This window comes from Pseudophryne corroboree, chromosome 4 (assembly GCF_028390025.1).
Source record: "Pseudophryne corroboree isolate aPseCor3 chromosome 4, aPseCor3.hap2, whole genome shotgun sequence".
Taxonomy (NCBI): Eukaryota; Metazoa; Chordata; class Amphibia; order Anura; family Myobatrachidae; genus Pseudophryne; species Pseudophryne corroboree.
Window position 1 is genome coordinate 368,106,209 of NC_086447.1, and position 26,256 is coordinate 368,132,464.

At 44.8% G+C, this 26,256-nt stretch overlaps 2 protein-coding genes across 7 annotated transcripts in view; one reads left to right on the top strand and one right to left on the bottom strand.

The window, feature by feature from the left end:
- IQCG (IQ motif containing G) overlaps nucleotides 1-3,728 on the top strand; it is a 108,538-nt gene extending 104,810 nt beyond the window's left edge. For 5 of the 6 annotated variants that reach the window (XM_063916563.1, XM_063916569.1, XM_063916567.1 and 2 more), the window contains 2 exons: nucleotides 3,170-3,271; nucleotides 3,484-3,728. In XM_063916563.1, coding sequence (XP_063772633.1) covers nucleotides 3,170-3,271; nucleotides 3,484-3,612 — 231 coding nt within the window. In that variant the 3' untranslated portion in view covers nucleotides 3,613-3,728. The remainder of the gene's footprint in view (nucleotides 1-3,169; nucleotides 3,272-3,483) is intronic. The other variant, XM_063916568.1, reaches the window with a different exon arrangement.
- A 1,340-nt stretch (nucleotides 3,729-5,068) lies between these two features.
- The window catches only part of LRCH3 (leucine rich repeats and calponin homology domain containing 3), a 318,072-nt gene continuing 296,884 nt past the window's right edge, over nucleotides 5,069-26,256 (bottom strand). Inside the window, exon 21 of the mRNA XM_063916572.1 lies at nucleotides 5,069-12,554. Coding sequence (XP_063772642.1) covers nucleotides 12,435-12,554 — 120 coding nt within the window. The 3' untranslated portion in view covers nucleotides 5,069-12,434. The remainder of the gene's footprint in view (nucleotides 12,555-26,256) is intronic.

Consider the following 26,256-nt stretch of genomic DNA (forward strand, 5'->3'; position numbering starts at 1 on the left):
TCCACTGGAGGAGGTTTTTCCAACTTCGTAGTGTCCGCTATAGGGAGAGGGTAAAAGGTCAGGATGGATAAGTTTGAAAACTCAGAAATACTTGTTAGGATGCAACGATGCTTCTGCCAAGAGAAAGGATACTGGGTTGCCTCCTACTTTTTCTCTTAAACACCGGCGCATTCGCCACAGACATGGTATCTGGATGTAAGCCCATATATTTTTGGGCAAAAATTATGCCAAGCACCTACATTTTGCTCTGTTAGATGCAATATTATTATTATTAGTGGTGCTTAGTACTATACAGCGTGCATCTTCATTTTCTTACTAGATTGTCGGCCTTCCGGCATTAGCTCCCAATGGCGTGCTGGAGCCACTTACCCCGTTGCCAGTGCTCTGGCTTCCGAAAATAGGGGAGATGGAGGAGCGGCAGTAGGGGCCGATGCCTGTTCAGTGAAAAAAAACAACAACCCAAAACTAGAGGAGACTGCTTTAGCAGCTCTAAAAATAACATGCCCACTCCTTGGGCACCAACCTAAAACTGGCCTATAGGTGCTCAGGGGGCAGGGTATAGGGTGCCTGTGCTGCTAAGTAAATACATTTAACTAGTTGGTGTGCCCATGCTCCCCTGTTCTACTCTATACCCATAGTGATACCAGTGTCCCCCAAGGACGATAGAGAAAATAAATTACCCACATCTCCAGACTGGTTGTTCTTAAGCAATTGTTTGGTATGTCTATGGCCTGATCTTTAATGCATGGCTAAAAAGATTACAATCACACTATACAATTGTGAGGACATGATGCGAGGTAACTTTGTCTTTACGTTGTGTTGTATTGGGGATTTGGAGGACAGAAAATAATGATGTTTCCAAGTCTAAATAACTAGCATTTGTGGTACATCAGCTGTGTAGGGAAGAGACTTAATTTTAGAATGCTTCATCTTCAGGTACAGAAATGTATTATCATACACCGTTTATGACCATTTTCAGAAGAAGTGATGATACATAAACATGTTATGTAAGGGGTAAATCATGAGACTTTTGCAGTCATACACAGAGAACTCCACTTTAGCAGAAAAAAACAGTAGTTGACATGGTAACAAACCTCAGCAATTCAACAATGAGACAATTTGATGTATCGATATATCATATTGCCGTGCAATCAGCACTATCTGCTGTATGGCGAAGTGATGTATAGTTACATGCTTAATGTAGCTACACTACATCGTGCATCACATCGTCCTATCTGATATACAGCACATCAGACGGAAAGCTGCACCATCTGGAATTAAGGGTACACACTATACAATGGTTATTGTGATTCATTGTGGATTTCAAGATTGGCCAATGTATATCATATAGTGCAGAGTTTTCCCAAACACTGCCATTACAGTACAGGTTGTAAGGATATCCATGTTTGAGTCCTGATGGTTAAATTAAATTGACTGTGGTACTAGTTAAGGGCTTGATTCAGAGTTGTACGCTAAGCCAATTTCTCCACAGTTGAGAGATCAGCCACCTCTGCATGCGTCTAAATTACACTGCGCATGTGCCGTTATGGGCTTGCAACAGCGGTCACAGAGAGGATTTATTTGAAAAGTGATTGACACACAATACGTTTGTGGGCAGCAAGGGGACTCTAATACAGATGTGTCATAACCGTTTTTTAGATGTTTCTGCCCGCGACTGCAATCCCACACGCAGTAGTAAGAGCTTCGTCTTACTTCCTGAGGCCATGCTGCGCTACTCAGTACTGTGACAGATGCTGCATCAGTATGTGGGATGTCACTGCTGGGCATCTCAGTACATTACCATATTCTTGTACATTAGCTGCGTACAAATTAGAAAGCTGTGAATACATTAGCATCTATCTCTGAATCAGGCTCTAAGTCACCTGTGCTCAAGCACGGATAGCCTTAAATCCTGGACTGTAATGGCAGAGATTGAGAAGCTCTGGTGTAGTGTGTACCCAGCTTCGTGCTAGATAAACAGGCATGTCATTATTGGGTGTTGTGATATCCTCCAGGGTACTTTTGAGAACATAGCATAAGGGAGAATATGGGCCCTGAATCAGGTGTATGCAATGTAGATGTTGAACGCAGTGGAGCAATTTAAAGCCACGGTGCATGAGCTAAGTCCACACTGTGCACACTCACCAAATGATTAGTGATGGGGCACGCGCAGATTTATTCGCAAAGTGATTGACAAGTAGTCAGCATTTGGGGGAGGTAACGTGGGTAGCTAGAAAAACACCTGCGTGTCGGGATTGTTTTCTGGCCATTCCTTAGTCAGCCACTGCAAATTCATTCACAGCTGGAGAGACCCCAGCATTTTAGGAGAGCTGCTCTGTCTGTAACAGCATAGGATTGCTCAGTGGTGCGACAGATGTCTGCTCAATGTTCCATCTTATGTGCACGAGCGGCAGATGTGTGATGCTGGCAGTGTGCGGCTGAGTCATTAGCATATTTTACCAAGTCCACAGTGAATGAAATCACAGCTGCACATGCAATTGCTGCACCGCTGAATCAGGGCCATTGATCTTTATAAAAAATGGGCTACTTATTCTTGCTAACTTCAGTGACAGATCACAGGCATAAAATACGCAAGAATCTGTTCAATAGAAAGTTAGTGAGTATACACATTGCTTAGATTATGGATATATGACCTTGTTACAATGGGCCTGATTTAGATATGTATGGAATTGCACAGCTGCAGGATAGCAGCTGTGCAACTCCGTCAAATTAAAATTCTAATGCAGCAGGAGGCATCTGTAGGAGAGAGACACCTCCTATTAGCAACAGTGAGGATCAGAGTGCTGTGTCTGAGGAAGCAGCATCGGATGACCATTGGTCGCTACTGTTACAGGCACTGTCCAGCCTGCATAGGCTTGTCATAGGATCCGAACACTGGGGTCCAGGAAGTCCCTGGACCTGTCACACCGTTTTATGAACGGTTTCAGGTGCTGCATATCAATCATGCTGCAGCTTACACGGGGCTGCGGGTGACATCACAAATCCCATTTTGCACAAGCGCAGACCCCCCACTTATTTGTCAGCAGGTGTGTGTACAGATATGAATGAGGCCCAATGTTAATCACTTCAGACCTCCATGTAAGGTTACTGCGTTTCTGAATCTTGCAGAAAACTGTAAGCCTCTTATCAAGGAAATTCTACTTTTCAGTATACAGAGTATGAGAAAGTGATTATTGAAGACCGTTTGGAGAAGGAGAAAGCCCAGCAGCAGAAGAAACAGAAAAAGTTGGAACTAGCAAGTGCAATCAAGGTAACTACTCTGGGGTACTCCAGCAACACAGGGGGACTCACTGCACAGTGACATACATTGCAATATGTGAAATGAATGATGTCACAAAAATGATTGCAAATGTCTCCTTTTATGTATACATGTATTAGTATTACCCAATCCTTAATTCAGTTTCTGACTGCTGGAACTACATATGATGTACATCCACTCTAAGCACCACTGTCTGTTTTTAGATACAAGCCTGGTGGAGAGGCATGATGGTGCGAAAAGGCCTAGGACCTTACAAGAAGTCGAAAAGCAAAAAAGGGAAAGAAAAAGACAAAAAGGATAAAGGCAAAAAAGGAGGCAAGAAGAAAAAGTGATATTACAATACAATACTTGGTGAAAACAACATCAAAAGCCATGCCCAATAGAGGCTCTGATCGATCAACATACACATAATGACGACTGTAATAAAAACATGCCTGTTTGTGGCCCATGTGTGGTATTGCCATCAGTTATTTAGTATGTAGCTACAATTCAGTATTGCTAATATTCGGGTATGGGACTCAGGGTCAAAAGTGTCTAGGTTGATACACATTAGGTCAACACCTATTTGTCGACAGTGACTAGGTCGACACAGGAAATAGGTGTTCAAGGCCATTAGGTCGGCATGAAAAAGGTCGACATGGAAAAAGGTCGACATGAGTTTGGTTTTTTGGTGTCGTTTTCTTCGTAAAGTGACGGGGAACTCCAATTAGTGCACCGTGTCCCCCGCATGGCGATCGAGCTTCGGGCAAGGTTACCGTATGAAAAAGTAAAAAAAAAAAAAAAGTGAAAAACTCATGTCAACCTTTGTCCATGTCGACCTATTTCATGTGTCAACCTACTCAATGTCAAGCAATAGGTGTCGACCTAGAGTCCAGATAACCTACCGGTAATATTCTCCCATTAATTTTCCTGCACATATTTACTAATACCCCTTCTCCACTAGCTCAAAAAACATGGGTAAATGCACGGGGGCGCGTATTTACCCGTGTTTTTTGCTAGTGGAAACTGCCCCCTCTGCAAAAACCCGGATCAAGTGATCCGGGAATCCTACCCGGGTAGCTTACCGGGTTGAACACGAGTTCAACCCGGTAAGCTGTGCAGTGTAAACGGAAGCCGTGTCGATGCGACACGGCTCCCGTTCACAGTGTATGGAAGGGCGGCACTGGGAGATCATGTGATCTCCCAGCGCCGCCCCTGCTGCGTCACCAGCAGCGTAACCAACCCGGGAATTGCCGGGTTGGTGAGTGCAGTGGGCAAGAGGGCTCTGATGTGGGTCGCAGCCGAGTAGCACCCATGTCAGGCTCCCGGCTGTGAACCGCATCACTAGTGGAAAAGGCGAATAACTCCCTGGCAGCTCAGTTAAACAGACAGGATGTAAAAGGAGACTGTTAATCAGGTTTGTATGTGGCTCCGTCTGCATGGGGACAGAATTCGGTGACACTGACAACAATATATTCTGAAAACACCCATGATAACGTAATGGACCCGCTGACATGTACTACATGAATATACTAAAGGGGAAATCCAATTTCATGGGAGGGGGATATTTTCTCATCTACATCAAGCACATTTATGTAGTGATTATGCTTTTGCTTTGAAGAGACCTTCCCCTTTTACGTACATATAAACACCAGATAAACACTTATTTCTGCAATAGTTTTTTTTCTTTTCCTTCATAAGATTCAGCTGCAAATTTTCTCTGTAATGTAACACAGGCTGGTAAAATCATATGTACATTATAAACAACCCATACTGTCCGCCACATAAAATAAAGCAGGCACAAAATACTTGAAAAGGTAAGTTTGTTTTTTTATTGAAATGACCACATATCACTCTTTTGGACTGGGAAAAGATCATTAGACAATTGGAGAGGAATTACTACATGTACAGAGACAAATATATACTTTTAAACAATCTTAAAATATGGAATGTATTTACAAAAATAAACAACCATTAAGTTTGGAGAACACCTGTAGTTTACAATTTGAATTCCCATCCCACATTGTCTATCTGTACATTTATATATACCCCCCTCTAACCATAGTATTACATAGAATGTGAAAGCCAAGCAAACCTGGTGAGGGTTCAGGGCTTCTACTATTCTTTGTCCTAATCTGTTCTACACTATACAGAAGATAAACAGATCAAGGTAAAATCTAAGTGCCTGCATATGAGCGCAGTTTTACACCGCTCATAACTAGAGGGCCCTATACACTAGCCGATCCGCCGCCGAGCAGCCCGACGGCGAATACGGCCGACGAGCGACCCGGCGGCGGGGGGGCAGTGACGGGGGGAGTGAAGTTTCTTCACTCCCCCCGTCACGCGGCTGCATTGAAGTGCAGGCAAATATGGACGAGATCGTCCATATTGGCCTGCATGCACAGCCGACGGGAGACCAGCGATGAACGAGCGCGGGGACGCGCATCGTTCATCGCTGGAGCCTCCACACTGAAAGATATGAACGAGTTCTCGTTCATTTATGAACGAGATCGTTCATATCTTTCCAAAAATCGGCCAGTGTGTAGGGCCTATAACAGTTTTCAGTCAGTTACAGATGCTGGAAGTATAATATTTTTCAGTGAGACATGCATGTATTTTCAGCAAACCTTTCAACTTATAATATTTAAATGACGGTGCTAAATTATTTGGGTAGCACTATTAAACAGCAGGGACAAATCAAAGCGCTGGTCTTGGCAGCAATCACTAAATGGCATGGGAAAATATACTGTACTACTTTGAAGGGTCAGTACACTACAGGGAGTCCTGAAATGCATTGTATTGGTCATTTGCTTCAAAGTAGAAAGCAATAAACAGAAATAAAAAACACATCACATGAATGCCTACAAAAACAACTACAGACATTATTTTACTATATATATATATATACGCATGCGTGTGTGTGTGTGTGTGTGTGTGTGTGTGTGTGTGTGTGTGTGTGTTTTAAAGCTATATATGACCAATTCCTGCTGTGTGAAGTGTCTCTTTACTTATTGATGCTAAAATTTACAGTAAATCATCACAAATCTTTAAGGGCTGCTGTGTCTAATTTTTGCAGCTTACAGTAAAACAAATGCTGCATGTACAGTGAAATGACTGTACAATTTCATAGCCAAGTCTTTCTTTGGGGTAGATGTTCACAGGGCTTTCCTCAAAACTAGTCTAATGGATTCAGTATAACCATGTTCTGTAGAACACAATCTCCAAATCTGAATGGTATAGTACTTTTCCCACCATAATTAAACACTGAAAAGTGCGACTGCATTGATTTTAAATATAGAATTTAAGACTATGAATTGCCTTCCATGCCATTTAGTTTTACTGCCAAACAAGCTCTTGTATGGTATGCTCTATGATGATACATTGAGGGTAATCCAGGTATTTTAGAAACATTCAGAAGATTTTCAGACTTTTTAGCTTATTTTAGAGCTTGAAAATGTCAATACAAATCTGACATGCACCTATCTACACACAATTGAGGCCGCCATTTCTGTACATGAGTGTTGTGACTGGTTATATTTTGTGTCAGTTAACCAAATGGCTGCTGCCACAATAATGGGTGCACTGTAATATGGTGACTGAACGTTTTTTAGATGAGCATTACTAGACAAACAAAATGAGTGCTTTTCTAGAAATTGCAAGCAAATTTACATGTAGCTTTAAAAACATTGAAATTATATTAAATTGTGTTTGGATGTGTAGGTTTCATTTGCTTCTAAAATACACTGTCATTATAATTCTAAATTAATACTAAAACCTGTTTAGATCTTACTAACTTGGGAGGGGGCTGTATTTAGACTATCTCGGGAAGATCAATGTATGTACAAAGAGGTGACCACCTCCAAATTGCTGCAGCAGGTAAGAACTGTATGGGCGTCAAAATATCTACAAATGAGTTTTTGTTTTATACAATTTAAACCTGTTGATCATTTCCCATCTTTGTATTTTAAAATGGAGATTCGTTTGAAATTGCCACAAAATATATTACATCAATAAAGAATTTTTTTCCATTAAAAACTGCTAGTTAGATCAACATATTGGTATATTAAAATAGTAATATTTGCACATAATTAGAGAATTTGCATTTCAAACGATTTAAAAAGTAAAAGTATTTGTAGGTAAATAGATGTACTGGGTTGTACTGCTGTAGGGAAAATGTGGAACACACCGTAACCATTCTGTGGTATGACTTCCCTTTACCGACATATTGTGTATCAAACGATTCTGCAAGCAGTGAAAGTCACCAGTAAAAACTACATTCATGTTACACCTGTGTACAGATTAAAAACACACAAGAAACCACAATGTACTGTTGTAATTAACTCTCCCTAAAAACATCAGGAAGTTGTGTCCGAGTTAATAACTTCTAGAGATCCGCCATCTGTCAGTTATACCCATCTCTGTATGTCTGAACAATGAGCTGGCAGTTATTGAGTATGGAATACATACTGCCTTTGGAAATTACCAGAGATCTTGTCTACAAAGCATAACCATTAGTAGACAAGGATACGTTTAATATTATTGTCCCCAACAGAAGTAACTAAAATGATTTGCTCTAGGACACACTGGGGCCCACTCAGAAATAATGGCACAAGAGAAATGATGTGCCATAACGTAAGGCAAGCAAAACCAAACTTCATAAGGGGTGTTGCTGACCGACTGCGCTGTCCCCAGGGTTTTTCACCCTGCAGTCTACTCTGACCAGGAGGATTTGAGTTATATCAGAGTGCTGGGTTAAATCAGATGCTGGATATTTATACACTAGGAGACAAAAGTGACTGGACACCCCTGGTTTGGCATGGGCCCACTAATTGTAATACATGGTCACATTTAAGTATGTAAATAAAAATATACATCGTACTAAACAGAGGTTCGGTGTTGCATGCCTTTAAGTGAAGAACTGGATAGTAGATAAACATGTTAAACAATGTACATATAGTGTATATAAAATTGTTACTGGATGAGATACAATAAAAGAAAAATGTTGGTAGTTACTATATGCTACAGTATATACTGTCCAACATGCAAGGAATATATTTAGACAAAGGTTAACTGTGATGGTGAAAATACAAACTGACTGGATCATTTTCAGTACACCGTCCGGATTCAGCATTGTGCCAAACGGCAGAATTTTACTTTCTGGGACAGCGCCACAGGCAAATAACTCCGGGAGCGGCGCACAGTGACTGCCGTTTTGCGTAATAGTGAAGGGTTAAAGGTACCACAGACTGTGAGCATATACTTTGCTTACATATCAAGAATAAGCAAGTGATCCAGTAAGTTTATATCTAACATCATGGTACACCTTTGTGTAAATATAGTCCTTGCATGTTGGAAAACATTTACTATAAAATATAGGGACTATACGCATTGTTTAATATCGGATCTCATCCTGTAACAAGATTTTTTTTGTAAATATATCCAGCATCTGAATTTGGCCAAACACATACATCACTATACAAAGGAAAATGTAATTAGATGAGTTACACTCACTGTACTGTGCACCATCATATTATATAAAACCCAATGTCCATGCAAACAATGTAAAGATGGAAATCAGGCAGGTTATGTGGGATACAAATGATACATAAATTCACGTGCAACAACTAAAAATAGGAAAACTAAGCAGTGCACATCAATGGTACAACCATAAGAAATGGAAGTACTGCCATCTGCTATTGATTGCAATGAATGACAGATGGGGAAAAGGCACTTTATAGGTGCCTGCGTCACAGTAAAGATCAAGTCTTCATATTCAACATCAATGGATGTATAATCTCAGCGATAACTAGTATCAAAGTTATTATTTGTTACTGTTTGTATGCATCAGAATAGACATGCATTGTATCATGCTCCATTAGTTAGCAATGACCACAAAGAATGTGAAACTGTACCCCCCTTCCCCATAAGTCTAACATTTTATATGGTTGCACCAAATATAATGGACATTACAAAGGGTCACTACAATGGTCACCTGTAATTTGCCATATCCTGTTCAGATATCATGAGGGGGCATATACACACACAGTGCGAGATATGAAGACTCCCTTCATAGAGACCTCATAAAAATATATAGCTTACAACGTGGGTTGTATAATTTTAAACTAATATTTTAGTGGATGTTTAATAAACATTTAAAACGGCATGTCATTTATAGAGCATTATTTTTTGTAAGGAAATCTCACTTTTAATTTTTTTGCCTTTTGTGGAAATTTATGCTCCTGCACCAGCTGGACCACAGAGCTGACATAACAGGCAGACCTGCATTGGAGCCATCATGCTCTAGATCAGGCCTGGCCAACCTGTGGCTCTCCAGCGGTTGTAAAACTACAAGTCCCATCATGCTTTGCCACAGTTTTGCTATTACGGAATGCTAAAACTGTGGCAAGGCATGCTGGGATGTGTAGTTTCACAACATCTGGAGAGCCACAGGTTGGCCAGGCCTGCTCTAGGTTGATGACACTTCTTAGCTGGAGTAGACACAAGATTACATAATATGCTGCAGCACATGACGGAATCTGAGGTCATATTCGGGCAAGACCTACACCGCCAGAGAATATCTGAATCCTAAGGTGTGCAGATCACTCTCTCAAATCAGGGACGGATCTAGACTTTTCTTTAGGGGGGGCGGTTTACTGTTTAATCTGGACTCCTCCCTCTACAGTCCGAACTCCTCCCATCTGCAATCCTAACTCCTCCTCTCTCAATTCTGACTGAACTTTTTGAGTGACTTAGATAGAGCTTTGTGATTGTTCTATGTACATGTGACTATGCTATGGGGTAATTATATTTATTAGCCCTAGTACCCACACACCAGCAAGTGAGGGGCAAATGTTCTGTAACCCTTGCTCTCCTGGCTCCTTTGTGCTGCTGTGGTATAAGCTGCAGCACATCGTTCTGCCTCAGGCTCTCCCCGGAGAGCTCTCTTCTGCTCAAAAGTGGGCGTGGCTATGACTGTGTTAGGGGGGGCGGTCGCCCCCTTCGCCCCCCCCCCTAGATCCAGCCCTGCTCTCAATATATTTCTTATCTTGTTCATATTGCAGCATGATACATCTTTATAGTGGTTTTGCAGTTTCAGTTGTTTTTTGCCCAAATGCCCGATTGTTGTATCATGTATCATGGTAGGTATCACCTGGTTCTCCAATATATGTTATAAATAGTAATGCACTAACATATAGCAGGGCCTATGCTGATCACCTTCAGAACCGCTTAGGTCTAGTATTTATTCTAGTACCCTGCACCCAATTAGTGAAGAGGGCATATTTTCATTTTCGAGGGGAATATTTTATACGGAATGTATGGCTACAGTTACAGTAGCTATAGCGATACATCACATCTAAAATATTGCCCTTTCAAAATTAAAATATGCCCTCCTCATTGATTAGGTGCCGAGTACTAGAATGAACTCTATAGGACTTCGTAAATAAGGAGAGATCTGTTGCAGCTGCTATCATAAATAACTGGTTGCTGACTGGAGGAAGCACTGTCATCACACACAGTACAATTATAAAGGAAGGGGAGCAATACTTGGAGACTTGAGGATGTTACAATATTAGTGGTTATGAATATACACATATGAATGTATCCAAATGAGACTACATTGCCGTGGAGTACTGCCGTGTAAAAGACACATAAAAATAACATGCAATAATGCAGGTTTGATATTTATGTTCTGGCATAAAACATGAAAACCGTTAAACTATATTATAAAACAGCAGCTCTGTCTGCAAACCAAGACAACAAGGAGAGGTCATTTACTCTCATATCCTGGTCATTACAAATATGTTAATAAAAGCGAGAGAGGAATAAAAGAGAAGGCATTGCATGTGTTATAATGACCCTAACCGATGCAATATGATACAAAAGTCAAATAGACAAAAACCATTTTAACTCCAGATCTAACGGGTTATAAACAGGACACATTTTTCAGGGGATATAGTTGATTACTGAAAAGTCAGTCACGTAATCTGTGATTGCCACAATTTCCACAAGGTGTACGACCTATAACTCATCTCTGAGGCTGAGAGGTTCAGACTTTTGCGAAGGGTTAAATATGAACAATTGCATCCTAAGCCTCATTTTAAACACCGTCATACATTAGTCACATTTTTTTTATAATTTTGGACATGTTTACATTTTAGCCAACTGTACAAAAATAATGGGACTCCTTGTATCATAGTTATTTAAGCTGCTATTTTCTTACAGGAAAGTACATTACCAGAACACAATGACCGCTAATACTAACTGCTAAGTAATTTTTCCCCCTTCCTGTTATTGTGTCTGTCATTACCAACGACTGGACATAAAAGCTTAAAAATAAGAACAAAATAAATAAAGTCATAAATAAAAACAACCCAAAAACTGACCACTAACTCATCAATGAATCCTGACAAAAAAGAAAAAAAAAATCTTTCAAATGCTGTAAGAACAATGTGACTCCTCTCCTGGAGATGTATGTGCATGTGTAACAGTGTCAGTTATTGCCACAGGACCATGGGAAGATTTCATGCATAATCAACTCATATTTTGTCTGCCCCACAAGAACCAAGCTGGGATACCTATGGTCTTGGCCTACCCCAGAAATGTGCAATTGTGCTAATATTTTAATTTCCAACAATTTCAATCAAAAAACTTAGTTCAGCATTTGTGAGCCATGTTCTCCTAGCTGACCATTCAGAGACTGGTTACATTTCCGCAGGCACATGGCAAGCTTTGTTTGCCCATTCGGCTCTAGTATGTGAAGTACCTCACCATCGAAGGTGGGAACAGAGAAAATAATTTGTTTCTTGCATGGTTACACAAATTACCACCCATCTTGTCTGGGGTAAAGTACATATCAGTCCCATATTGCACTTCTTCCATATGTCCTTACAGCCCACATTTTTGGACCTGCTTTAAAGTTGTACAAGCCAAAAGGGAATATTGTATTTTTGGAAAATGTGTACAACAGTAACAAATGCAAATAACTGGGCGTGTATAAAAATAAAAATAAAAAAATAAAAAAAATAGTTCCTAAAAATTATCTAAAACTTGTGGACATAACTGGGAATTTGCGTGAAATGTCCTGTGTGCTTGTGATCTGCGGACCCCTCATTAGTGAAAAGTGGGATGCAGAAGTAGTGCACAAAATGAGGATCCTGGGGCTATACTGAGGTGTTCACACAGTGGTTGGGGACAGATGTTTAGGAGGAGCAAGGTCCAACAACGCCTGAACCGTTCCTGCCACTTGCAACAGTCCGGTCTCTTCAAGGATGTGAGGAGGCAGACACAGACGGTCCTGTAAATGGAAGTAATGGGAAAAGAAAAGAAAAAACAAAGAAACTAAATACAAAGAAACTAAATATGAATATCAAGTGACAAAACAAATGTATACACGCTAAGAAAAAAAAAAATTGTGAAGATTAATGGAGTGATAATGTGAGGGGGACTTGTGTGTCAAAATTATGTGCTAATGAAGGACAATTCTATCTTCTAATGTGACCTTGTCACAGAAAAGAGAAGTGGTGTATCCAACAGCAGATGGCTTAGGAGCAAACGGAAGATGCAATAGAAGGGAATCTTATCCTCACCCAGAGAAGAAAGCAGCAGCAAAGAGTAGAAGACAAATAGAAGACACTCTTGGAAAGTCTGTAGCAAAATTTATTTAGAAAAGTTCAGCAGAAAAACAAAGTGCAACTGGCAGAAGAAAACATTGTACATCACTGCTCTGCATTTCACACGTCACTCCTTACGCTCTAATATTCTGCGTTACACTCCTGATCACGCTTCAGGTCTCATTCTACTAAGAGCTCACCATACTCTCTGTAGCATATGAATACATTGGATTTATGGGGTTGGGACAAGTAAGGCACACAAAACCATACATAAATGTCACTTTCTGTGTTGCAGTCTTCTGTTAGTGTACTGAAACATAGCGTTATGCTATAGAAGTAGGCAAATTCAAATCTTCCTAGTGAACACTGTACGCAATAAACATATGGTTTTCTTAGAGAAAGAAAACTGCATGGCTACAATGCTCTTCTAAGTAAACTAAATTAATAATAAGTTGTTAGCCCTTCCAGTTTCTGCTGCTATATTGTTATTTATAAGCAGGACTGTGCTGCTAGATATCTGTATAAACACTGAAATAACAGCAGACAGTAGCCATGTTGTTTGATTTCAGACCTCAGTTGAGAAAATGTTGTTTTGTGAAGATTACAGGATAACTACACTTTTGTCAGGTGGCTTCCTTCAAATAGATTAGTATGCAACATCAGTCTTTACTAATACAATAAAGGTACTTATGAGCCTTACTTTGGCATAAACAGTAAAGCCAGGTATCATGTCCAGTATTATTGTTTACATTGGTCGCTCTGGCAACAGACACTGGGGCTAATTCAGATTGGATCGCAAATCGCGTTCCAACCGGAATTTCTACGATGGCCCTGCGCATATGCCTGCACTTTCTGTGGGGGGCTGCAGAAAAAGCGATCACCTCTGCCTGGTAGCGGGGCGGGGGAAGGGGGCATCAGCGCTCCGTTTACATGGAGGAGACGGAGCGTTGCGCGGGGGCGAATGGTGCGAACAGGGGCGTGATCGTGGCGGCTGCATGATGGGAAAGATGCGCCGACAGGAGCCATCTTTATTTTCTGCTGACAAGCAGAAATTGCAAAGCGATTGCAATTTCTGCTTGTTGAAGGGGAGGAGGCGCCGGTGAGTATGCTGGGCGGCCTTGCCCAGCGATGGGTGGTCCCCAGCTTGCGACCAAAAATAAGAATTTACTTACCGATAATTCTATTTCTCATAGTCCGTAGTGGATGCTGGGGACTCCGTAAGGACCATGGGGGATAGCGGCTCCGCAGGAGACTGGGCACATCTAAAGAAAGCTTTAGGACTATCTGGTGTGCACTGGCTCCTCCCCCTATGACCCTCCTCCAAGCCTCAGTTAGGATACTGTGCCCGGACGAGCGTACACAATAAGGAAGGATTTTGAATCCCGGGTAAGACTCATACCAGCCACACCAATCACACCGCATAACCTGTGATCTGAACCCAGTTAACAGCATGATAACAGAGGAGCCTCTGAAAGATGGCTCACAACAATAATAACCCGATTTTTGTAACAATAACTATGTACCAGTATTGCAGACAATCCGCACTTGGGATGGGCGCCCAGCATCCACTACGGACTATGAGAAATAGAATTATCGGTAAGTAAATTCTTATTTTCTCTAACGTCCTAAGTGGATGCTGGGGACTCCGTAAGGACCATGGGGATTATACCAAAGCTCCCAAACGGGCGGGAGAGTGCGGATGACTCTGCAGCACCAAATGAGAGAACTCCAGGTCCTCCTCAGCCAGGATATAAATTTTGTAGAATTTTACAAACGTATTTGCTCCTGACCAAGTAGCTGCTCGGCAAAGTTGTAAAGCCGAGACCCCTCGGGCAGCCGCCCAAGATGAGCCCACCTTCCTTGTGGAGTGGGCATTTACAGATTTTTGGCTGTGGCAGGCCTGCCACAGAATGTGCAAGCTGAATTGTACTACAAATCCAACGAGCAATAGTCTGCTTAGAAGCAGGAGCACCCAGCTTGTTGGGTGCATACAGGATAAACAGCGAGTCAGATTTCCTGACTCCAGCCGTCCTGGAAACATATATTTTCAGGGCACTGACAACGTCTAGCAACTTGGAGGCCTCCCAAGTCCCTAGTAGCCGCAGGCACCACAAATAGGTTGGTTCAGGTGAAACGATGAAACCACCTTGGGGAGAAACTGAGGACGAGTCCTCAATTCCGCCCTGTCCGAATGGAAAATCAGATAAGGGCTTTTTCAGGATAAAGCCGCCAATTCTGACACGCGCCTGGCCCAGGCCAGGGCCAACAGCATGACCACTTTTCATGTGAGATATTTTAACTCCACAGATTTAAGTGGTTCAAACCAATGTGACTTTTGGAACCCAAAACTACATTGAGATCCCAAAGTGCCACTGGAGGCACAAAAGGAGGCTGTATATGCAGTACCCCTTTTACAAACGTCTGAACTTCAGGGACTGAAGCTAGTTCTTTTTGGAAGAAAATTGACAGGGCCGAAATTTGAACCTTAATGGACCCCAATTTCAGGCCCATAGACACTCCTGTTTGCAGGAAATGTAGGAATCGACCCAGTTGAATTTCCTCCGTCGGGCCTTACTGGCCTCGCACCACGCAACATATTTTCGCCAATTGCGGTGATAATGTTTTTGCGGTTACATCCTTCCTGGCTTTGATCAGGATAGGGATGACTTCATCCGGAATGCCTTTTTTCCTTCAGGATCCGGCGTTCAACCGCCATGCCGTCAAACGCAGCCGCGGTAAGTCTTGGAACAGACAGGGTCCTTGCTGGAGCAGGTCCCTTCTTAGAGGTAGAGGCCACGGATCCTCCGTGAGCATCTCTTGAAGTTCCGGTTACCAAGTCCTTCTTGGCCAATCCGGAACCACGAATATAGTGCTTACTCCTCTCCATCTTATCAATCTCAGTACCTTGGGTATGAGAGGCAGAGGAGGGAACACATACCCTGACTGGTACACCCACGGTGTTACCAGAGCGTCTACAGCTTATTGCCTGAGGGTCCCTGGACCTGGCGCAATACCTGTCGAGTTTTTAATCATGTGGAAGACTTCTGGGTGAAGTCCCCACTCTCCCGGGTGGAGGTCGTGCTGAGGAAGTCTGCTTCCCAGTTGTCCACTCCCGGAATGAATACTGCTGACAGTGCTATCACATGATTTTCCGCCCAGCGAAAAATCCTTGCAGCTTCTGTCATTGCCCTCCTGCTTCTTGTGCCACCCTGTCTGTTTACGTGGGTGACTGCCGTGATGTTGTCCGACTGGATCAACACCGGCTGACCTTGAAGCAGAGGTCTTGCTAAGCTTAGAGCATTGTAAATGTCCCTTAGCTTCAGGATATTTATGTGAAGTGATGTCTCCAGGCTTGACCATAAGCCCTGGATATTCCTTCCCTGTGTGACTGCTCCCCAGCCTCGCAGGCTGGCATCTGTGGTCACCAGGACCCAGTCCTGAATGGCCCTCTAGAAGATGAGCACTCTGCAACCACCACAGGAGGGACACCCTTGTCCTTGGTGACAGGGTTATCCGCTGATGCATCTGAAGATGCGACCCGGACCATTTGTCCAGCAGGTCCCACTGGAAAGTTCTTGCGTGGAATCTGCCTAATGGGATTGCTTCGTAGGAAGCCACCATTTTACCCAGAACCCTTGTGCATTGATGCACTGAGACTTGGCTCGGTTTTAGGAGGTTCCTGACTAGCTCGGATAACTCCCTGGCTTTCTCCTCCGGGAGAAACACCTTTTTCTGGACTGTGTCCAGGATCATCCCTAGGAACAGAAGACACGTCGTCGGAACCAGGTGCGATTTTGGAATATTGAGAATCCAATCGTGCTGCCGCAACACTACCTGAGATAGTGCTACACCGACCTCCAACTGTTCCCTGGATCTTACCCTTATCAGGGAATTGTCCAAGTAAGGGATAACTAAAATTTACTTCCTTCGAAGGAATATCATCATTTCGGCCATTACCTTGGTAAAGACCCGCGGTGCCGTGGACCATCCATACGGCAGCGTCTGAACTGATAGTGACAGTTCTGTACCATAAACCTGAGGTACCCTTGGTGAGAAGGGTAAATTTGGACATGAAGGTAAGCATCCTCGATGTCCCGAGACATCATGTAGTCCCCTTCTTCCAGGTTCGCAATCACTGCTCTGAGTGACTCAATCTTGAATTTGAACCTCTGTATGTAAGTGTTCAAAGATTTTAGATTTAGAATCGGTCTCACCGAGCCGTCCGGCTTCGGTACCACAACAGTGTGGAATAATACCCCGTTCCCTGTTGCAGGAGGGGTATCTTGATTATCACCTGCTGGGAATACAGCTTGTGAATGGCTTCCAAAACTGTCTCCCTGTCAGAAGGAGACATCGGTAAAGCCGACTTTAGGAAACGGCGAGGGGGAGACGTCTCGAATTCTAATTTGTACCCCTGAGATATCACCTGAAGGATCCAGGGGTCTACTTGCGAGTGAGCCCACTGCGCGCTGAAATTCATTGAGACGGGCCCCCCACCGTGCCTGATTCTGCTTGTAAAGCCCCAGCGTATACTGAGGGCTTGGCAGAGGCGGGAGAGGGTGTCTGTTCCTGGGAACTGGCTGATTTCTGCAGCCTTTTTCCTCTCCCTCTGTCACGGGGCAGAAATTAGGAACCTTTTGCCCGCTTGTCCACGAAAAGACTGCGCCTGATAATACGGCGTCTTCTCATGTTGAGAGGCGACCTGGGGTACAAACGTGGAATTCCCAGCTGTTGCCGTGGCCACCAGGTCTGAAAGACCGACCCCAAATAACTCCTCCCCTTAATAAAGCAATACTTCCAAATGCCGTTTGGAATACGCATCACCTGACCACTGACGTGTCCATAACCCTCTACTGGTAGAAATGGACAACGCGCTTAGACTTGATGCCAGTCGGCAAATATTCCGCTGTGCATCACGCATATATAGAAATGCATCTTTTAAATGCTCTATAGGCAAAAATATACTGTCTCTATCTAGGGTATCAATATTTTCAGTCAGGGAATCCGACCACGCCAACCCAGCACTGCACATCCAGGCTGAGGCGATTGCTGGTCGCAGTATAACACCAGTATGTGTGTAAATACCTTTTAGGATACCCTCCTGCTTTCTATCAGCAGGATCCTTAAGGGCGGCCATCTCAGGCGAAGGTAGAGCCCTTACAAGCGTGTGAGCGCTTTATCCACCCTAGGGGGTGTTTCCCAACGCACCCTAACCTCTGGCGGGAAAGGATATAATGCCAATAACATTTTAGAAATTATCAGTTGTTATCGGGGGAAACCCACGCATCATCACACACCTCATTTAATTTCTCAGATTCAGGAAAACTACAGGTAGTTTTTCCTCACCGAACATAATACCCCTTTTTTGGTGGTACTCGTATTATCAGAAATGTGAAAAACATTTTTCATTGCCTCAATCATGTAACGTGTGGCCCTACTGGAAGTCACATTCGTCTCTTCACCGTCGACACTGGAGTCAGTATCCGTGTCGGCGTCTATATCTGCCATCTGAGGTAACGGGCGCTTTAGAGCCCCTGACGGCCTATGAGACGTCTGGACAGGCACAAGCTGAGTAGCCGGCTGTCTCATGTCAACCACTGTCTTTTATACAGAGCTGACACTGTCACGTAATTCCTTCCAACAGTTCATCCACTCAGGTGTCGACCCCCTAGGGGGTGACATCACTATTACAGGCAATCTGCTCCGTCTCCACATCATTTTTCTCCTCATACATGTCGACATAAAAGTACCGACATACAGCACACACACAGGGAATGCTCTGATAGAGGACAGGACCCCACTAGCCCTTTGGGGAGACAGAGGGAGAGTTTGCCAGCACACACCAGAGCGCTATATATATATATACAGGGATAACCTTATATAAGTGTTTTTCCCCTTATAGCTGCTGTATTGTTATACTGCGCCTAATTAGTGCCCCCCTCTCTTTTTTAACCCTTTCTGTAGTGTAGTGACTGCAAGGGAGAGCCAGGGGAGCTTCCCTCCAACGGAGCTGTGAGGGAAAATGGCGCCAGTGTGCTGAGGAGATAGGCTCCGCCCCTTTTTCGCGGACTTTTCTCCTGCTTTTTTATGGATTCTGGCAGGGGTTAAAATTCATCCATATAGCCCTGGGGGCTATATGTGATGTATTTTCGCCAGCCAAGGTGTTTTTATTGCGTCTCAGGGCGCCCCCCCCCAGCGCCCTGCACCCTCAGTGACCGAAGTGTGAAGTGTGCTGAGAGCAATGGCGCACAGCTGCAGTGCTGTGCGCTACTTGTCTTCTGCTGCCGATTTTCTGGACCTCTTCTGCCTTCTGGCTCTGTAAGGGGGCCGGCGGCGCGGCTCTGGGACCCATCCAAGCTGGGCCTGTGATCGTCCCTCTGGAGCTAATGTCCAGTAGCCTAAGAAGCCCAATCCACTCTGCACGCAGGTGAGTTCGCTTCTTCTCCCCTTAGTCCCTCGATGCAGTGAGCCTGTTGCCAGCAGGACTCACTGAAAATAAAAAACCTAAACTAAAACTTTCACTAAGAAGCTCAGGAGAGCCCCTAGTGTGCACCCTTCTCGTTCGGGCACAGAGATCTAACTGAGGCTTGGAGGAGGGTCATAGGGGGAGGAGCCAGTGCACACCAGATAGTCCTAAAGCTTTCTTTAGATGTGCCCAGTCTCCTGCGGAGCCGCTATCCCCCATGGTCCTTACGGAGTCCCCAGCATCCACTTAGGACGTTAGAGAAAGGATAGCAAATTTTGCTGATAAGCAGAATTTGCTACCCTTACTGAATTAGCCCCACTATTATGAAGGTTAGGGAACGTCAAGCTCGCCCTCTACCTCTTCATAATCTATACAGCAGTGCTTTCCAAACTATTCTGAATCACGGCGCCCCCTAGAGCATCAGAATTTTTTTCAGGGCACCAAGTTTGTTATTGAAAAATTTAGAAAGGATTATTAAATTAAGTAAATTGTGTTTATACAGATAATGGAGCCGCACTCATCTAGTATGGCTCCTAGCCCCGCGACAGGAGTGCACAGAGACACTCCCATTGTAGTGAATGGAACGCGCGCGCGGCCCAGATGCTGCAATGGGCGAGCCCAGGCACAGACAGAGCCACGATTAGCGTGGCTCTATCTGTATGTCATCCATAGTTTCAATTGCGTGGTGAGGGACAGGATTTGCTTGTTTGTCCACATATTTTATGATTGACAGACACCAGAACTGGTTTTGCCTATTACATTGACCATAAATAATGACCACCAATCCAAGGCACCCCTGCAAGTGCTCCGAGGTACCCCAGGGTGCCACAGCACACAGTTTGAGAACCACTGCTATACAGTGTTACCCTCTCTGCAGCACTTTGCTCTGTGCAGACTGCACAATATTGCAACAGGAGCTGTATGTGTGTGTGTGTGAGTGACACGGTTTTACACTTGCCTAATGGAGGCAAGAATTAAAATAAAAGTGATGATCATTGCAGCTACTGAATACTTCAATACTAGTCACAATAGAAAAGCCTCCATACACTGAGTGAAAATGATGTAATTTGCAACATCCACTTGGGAAGTATAATGCACCCCTGAAATCTCTGGGTCAGAGGTTCCTGCCAATAGTCACAAGTGAGAGACAGATGTCTACAGCTATTATTTTTTGCAATGGATTGTGGTACTTCTGATTTATTCCAGCTATTACTGCACATAGTGCTGCAATATCATACAGGACTTTATTACATTATAAATATTTTTTACAAAAAAAAAATTAAAAGATGGAAGGCTGCCACTGGGATTCACAGAAGATCCTACAAAAAGTTATTTTGAGGATGATAACAAAAACAAAAATTTACTCACCGGTAATTCTATTTCTCGTAGTCCGTAGTGGATGCTGGGAACTCCGTAAGGACCATGGGGAATAGACGGGCTCCGCAGGAGACTGGGCACTCCAAGTACTATCTGGTGTGCACTGGCTCCTCCCTCTATGCCCCTCCTCCAGACCCCAGTTAGGGAAACTGTGCCCGGAAGAGCTGACACAACAAGGAAAGGATTTGGAATCCAGGGTAAGACTCATACCAGCCACACCAATCACACTGTACAACTTGTGATAACTATACCCAGTTAACAGTATGAACAACAACTGAGCCTCCTTTTACGGATGGCTCATAACAATAACCCTTTAGTGAAGCAATAACTATAGACATGTATTGCAGAGAGTCCGCACTTGGGATGGGCGCCCAGCATCCACTACGGACTACGAGAAATAGAATTACCGGTGAGTAAATTCTTATTTTCTCTGACGTCCTAGTGGATGCTGGGGACTCCGTAAGGACCATGGGGATTATACCAAAGCTCCCAAACGGGCGGGAGAGTGCGGATGACTCTGCAGCACCGAATGAGCAAACTCAAGGTCCTCCTCAGCCAGGGTATCAAACTTGTAGAATTTAGCAAATGTGTTTGAACCCGACCAAGTAGCAGCTCGGCAAAGCTGTAAAGCCGAGACCCCTCGGGCAGCCGCCCAAGAAGAGCCCACCTTCCTTGTGGAATGGGCTTTCACTGATTTAGGATGCGGCAGTCCAGCCGCAGAATGTGCCAGCTGAATCGTGCAACAGATCCAGCGAGCAATAGTTTGCTTTGAAGCAGGAGCACCCAGCTTGTTGGGTGCATTGCAGGATAAATAGCGAGTCAGTTTTCCTGACTCCAGCCGTCCTGGAAACATAAATTTTCAAAGCCCGGACTACGTCCAGCAACTTGGAATACTCCAAGTCCCGAGTAGCCGCAGGCACCACAATAGGTTGGTTCAAATGAAACGCTGATACCACCTTTGGGAGAAATTGGGGACGAGTCCTCAATTCTGCCCTGTCCATATGGAAGATCAGATACGGGCTTTTACATGACAAAGCCGCCAATTCTGACACACGCCTAGCTGAAGCTAAGGCCAACAGCATGACCACCTTCCACGTGAGATACTTTAGCTCCACGGTCCTAAGTGGCTCAAACCAGTGTGATTTCAGGAAATCCAACACAACGTTAAGATCCCAAGGTGCCACTGGAGGCACAAAAGGGGGCTGAATATGCAGCACTCCCTTTACAAACGTCTGAACTTCAGGCAGTGAAGCCAGTTCTTTTTGAAAGAAAATAGATAGGGCCGAAATCTGGACCTTTATGGACCCCAATTTTAGGCCCATAGTCACCCCTGACTGTAGGAAGTGCAGAAATCGACCCAGCTGGAATTCCTCTGTAGGGGCCTTCCTGGCCTCACACCAAGCAACATATTTTCGCCATATTTGGTGATAATGTTTTGCTGTCACGTCTTTCCTAGCCTTTATCAGCGTAGGAATAACTTAATCCGGAATGCCCTTTTCCGCTAGGATCCGGCGTTCAACCGCCATGCCGTCAAACGCAGCCGCGGTAAGTCTTGGAACAGACAGGGCCCCTGTTGTAACAGGTCCTGTCTGAGAGGCAGAGGCCATGAGTCCTCTGAGATCATTTCTTGTAGTTCTGGGTACCAAGTTCTTCTTGGCCAATCCGGAACGATGAGTATAGTTCTTACTCCTCTCTTTCTTACTATCCTCAGTACCTTGGGTATGAGAGGAAGAGGAGGGAACACATAAACCGACTGGTACACCCACGGTGTCACTAGTGCGTCCACAGCTATAGCCTGAGGGTCCCTTGACCTGGCGCAATATTTTTTTAGCTTTTTGTTGAGACGGGACGCCATCATGTCCACCTGTGGCAGTTCCCAGCGATTTACAATCTGTGTGAAGACTTCTTGATGAAGTCCCCACTCTCCCGGGTGGAGGTCGTGCCTGCTGAGGAAGTCTGCTTCCCAGTTGTCCACTCCCGGAATGAACACTGCTGACAGTGCTAGCACGTGATTCTCCGCCCATCGAAGAATCCTTGTGGCTTCTGCCATTGCCATCCTGCTTCTCGTGCCGCCCTGGCGGTTTACATGGGCGACCGCCGTGATGTTGTCTGACTGAATCAGTACAGGTTGGTTTTGAAGCAGGGGCTCTGCTTGACTCAGGGCGTGGTAAATGGCCCTTAGTTCCAGTATATTTATGTGTAGTGAAGTCTCCAGACTTGACCACTGTCCTTGGAAGTTTCTTCCCTGAGTGACTGCCCCCCATCCTCGGAGGCTTGCATCCGTGGTCACCAGGACCCAGTCCTGTATGCCGAACCTGCGGCCCTCGAGAAGATGAGCACTCTGCAGCCACCACAGCAGAGACACCCTGGCCCTTGGGGACAGGGTGATCAACCGATGCATCTAAAGATGCGATCCGGACCATTTGTCCAACAGATCCCACTGAAAGATCCTTGCATGGAACCTGCCGAAGGGAATTGCTTCGTAAGAAGCCACCATCTTTCCCAGGACTCGCGTGCAGTGATGCACCGACACCTGTTTTGGTTTCAGGAGGTCCCTGACCAGAGATGACAATTCCTGGGCCTTCTCCACCGGGAGAAACACCTTCTTCTGTTCTGTGTCCAGAATCATGCCCAGGAAAAGCAGACGCGTCGCAGGAATCAGCTGCGACTTTGGGATATTCAGAATCCAGCCGTGCTGTTGCAACACTTCCTGAGAGAGTGCTACGCTGACCAACAACTGCTCTCTGGACCTCGCCTTTATGAGGAGATCATCCAAGTACGGGATAATTATAACTCCCTTCTTCCGAAGGAGTATCATCATTTCGGCCATTACTTTGGTAAAAATTCTCGGTGCCGTGGAGAGACCAAACGGCAACGTCTGGAATTGGTAATGACAGTCCTGTACTACAAACCTGAGGTATTCCTGGTGAGGTGGGTGAATGGGGACATGCAAGTAAGCATTTTTGATGTCCAGCGACACCATAAAATCCCCCTCTTGCAGGCTTGCAATAACTGCCCTGAGCGATTCCATTTTGAACTTGAACTTCTTTATATAAGTGTTCAAGGATTTTAAATTCAGAATGGGTCTCACCGAACCGTCCGGTTTCGGTACCACAAACATTGTGGAATAGTAACCCCTGCCCTGTTGAAGGAGGGGGACCTTGATTATCACCTGCTGGAGGTACAGCTTGTGAATTGCCGCCAGTACTACCTCCCTTTCCCTGGGTGCAGCTGGCAAGGCTGATTTGAGGTAACGGCGAGGGGGAGTCGCCTCGAACTCCAGCTTGTATCCCTGAGATACAATTTGTACAGCCCAGAGATCCACTTGTGAGCGAACCCACTGGTTGCTGAAGTTTCGGAGACGCGCCCCCACCGCCCCTGGCTCCGCCTGTGGAGCCCCAACGTCATGCGGTGGACTTAGTGGAAGTGGAAGGGGAGGATTTTTGTTCCTGGGAACTGGCTGCCTGGTGCAGCTTCTTTCCTCTACCCTTGCCTCTGGCCAGAAAGGATGCTCCTCTGACCCGCTTGCCTTTCTGAGGCCGAAAGGACTGCACTTGATAATACGGTGCTTTCTTAGGCTGTGAGGGAACCTGAGGTAAAAAAGTCGACTTCCCAGCAGTTGCTGTGGATACGAGGTCCGAGAGACCGTCCCCAAACAATTCCTCACCCTTATAAGGCAAAACCTCCATGTGTTTTTTTAGAATCAGCATCACCTGTCCACTGCCGAGTCCATAATACTCTCCTGGCAGAAATGGACATTGCATTAATTCTAGATGCCAGCAGGCAAATGTCCCTCTGGGCATCCCGCATATATAAGACGACGTCTTTTATATGTTCGAGGGTTAGCAAAACAGTATTCCTGTCGAGGGAATCAATGTTGTCTGACAGGGTATCAGTCCATGCTGCTGCAGCACTACACATCCAGGCTGAAGTAAAATAGCAGGTCTCAGTAAAGTACCAGAGTGTGTATACACAGACTTCAGGATAGCTTCCTGCTTTCTATCCGCAGGCTCCTTTAGGGCGGCCGTATCCTAAGACGGCAGTGCCACCCTTTTAGATAAGCGTGTTAGCGCCTTGTCCACCCTAGGGGATGTTTCCCAACGTAACCTATCCGTTGGCGGGAAAGGGTACGCCATCAGTAACCTCTTAGAAATTACTAGTTTCTTATCAGGGGAACTCCACGCTTCTTCACACAAACCATTCAATTCATAGATGGGGGAAAAGTCACTGGCTGCTTTTTCTCCCCAAACATAATACCCCTCTTGGTGGTAACCGGGTTAATATCAGAAAATAAGAATTTACTTACCGATAATTCTATTTCTCGTAGTCCGTAGTGGATGCTGGGGACTCCGTAAGGACCATGGGGAATAGCGGCTCCGCAGGAGACTGGGCACAAAAGTAAAGCTTTAGAACTACCTGGTGTGCATTGGCTCCTCCCCCTATGACCCTCCTCCAAGCCTCAGTTAGGATACTGTGCCCGGACGAGCGTACACAATAAGGAAGGATTTTGAATCCCGGGTAAGACTCATACCAGCCACACCAATCACACCGTACAACTCGTGATCTAAACCCAGTTAACAGCATGATAACAGAGGAGCCTCTAGAAAAGATGGCTCACTACAGCAATAACCCGATTTTTTTGGTAACAATAACTATGTACCAGTATTGCAGACAATCCGCACTTGGGATGGGCGCCCAGCATCCACTACGGACTACGAGAAATAGAATTATCGGTAAGTAAATTCTTATTTTCTCTAACGTCCTAAGTGGATGCTGGGGACTCCGTAAGGACCATGGGGATTATACCAAAGCTCCCAAACGGGCGGGAGAGTGCGGATGACTCTGCAGCACCAATTGAGAGAACTCCAGGTCCTCCACAGCCAGGGTATCAATTTTGTAGAATTTTACAAACGTATTTGCTCCTGACCAAGTAGCTGCTCGGCAAAGTTGTAAAGCCGAGACCCCTCGGGCAGCCGCCCAAGATGAGCCCATCTTCCTTGTGGAGTGGGCATTTACAGATTTTTGGCTGTGGCAGGCCTGCCACAGAATGTGCAAGCTGAATTGTACTACAAATCCAACGAGCAATAGTCTGCTTAGAAGCAGGAGCACCCAGCTTGTTGGGTGCATACAGGATAAACAGCGAGTCAGATTTTCTGACTCCAGCCGTCCTGGAAACATATATTTTCAGGGCCCTGATAACGTCTAGCAACTTGGAGTCCTCCAAGTCCCTAGTAGCCGCAGGCACCACAATAGGTTGGTTCAGGTGAAACGCTGAAACCACCTTAGGGAGAAACTGAGGACGAGTCCTCAATTCCGCCCTGTCCGAATGGAAAATCAGATAAGGGCTTTTACAGGATAAAGCCGCCAATTCTGACACGCGCCTGGCCCAGGCCAGGGCCAACAGCATGACCACTTTCCATGTGAGATATTTTAACTCCACAGATTTAAGTGGTTCAAACCAATGTGACTTTTGGAACCCAAAAACTACATTGAGATCTCAAGGTGCCACTGGAGGCACAAAAGGAGGCTGTATATGCAGTACC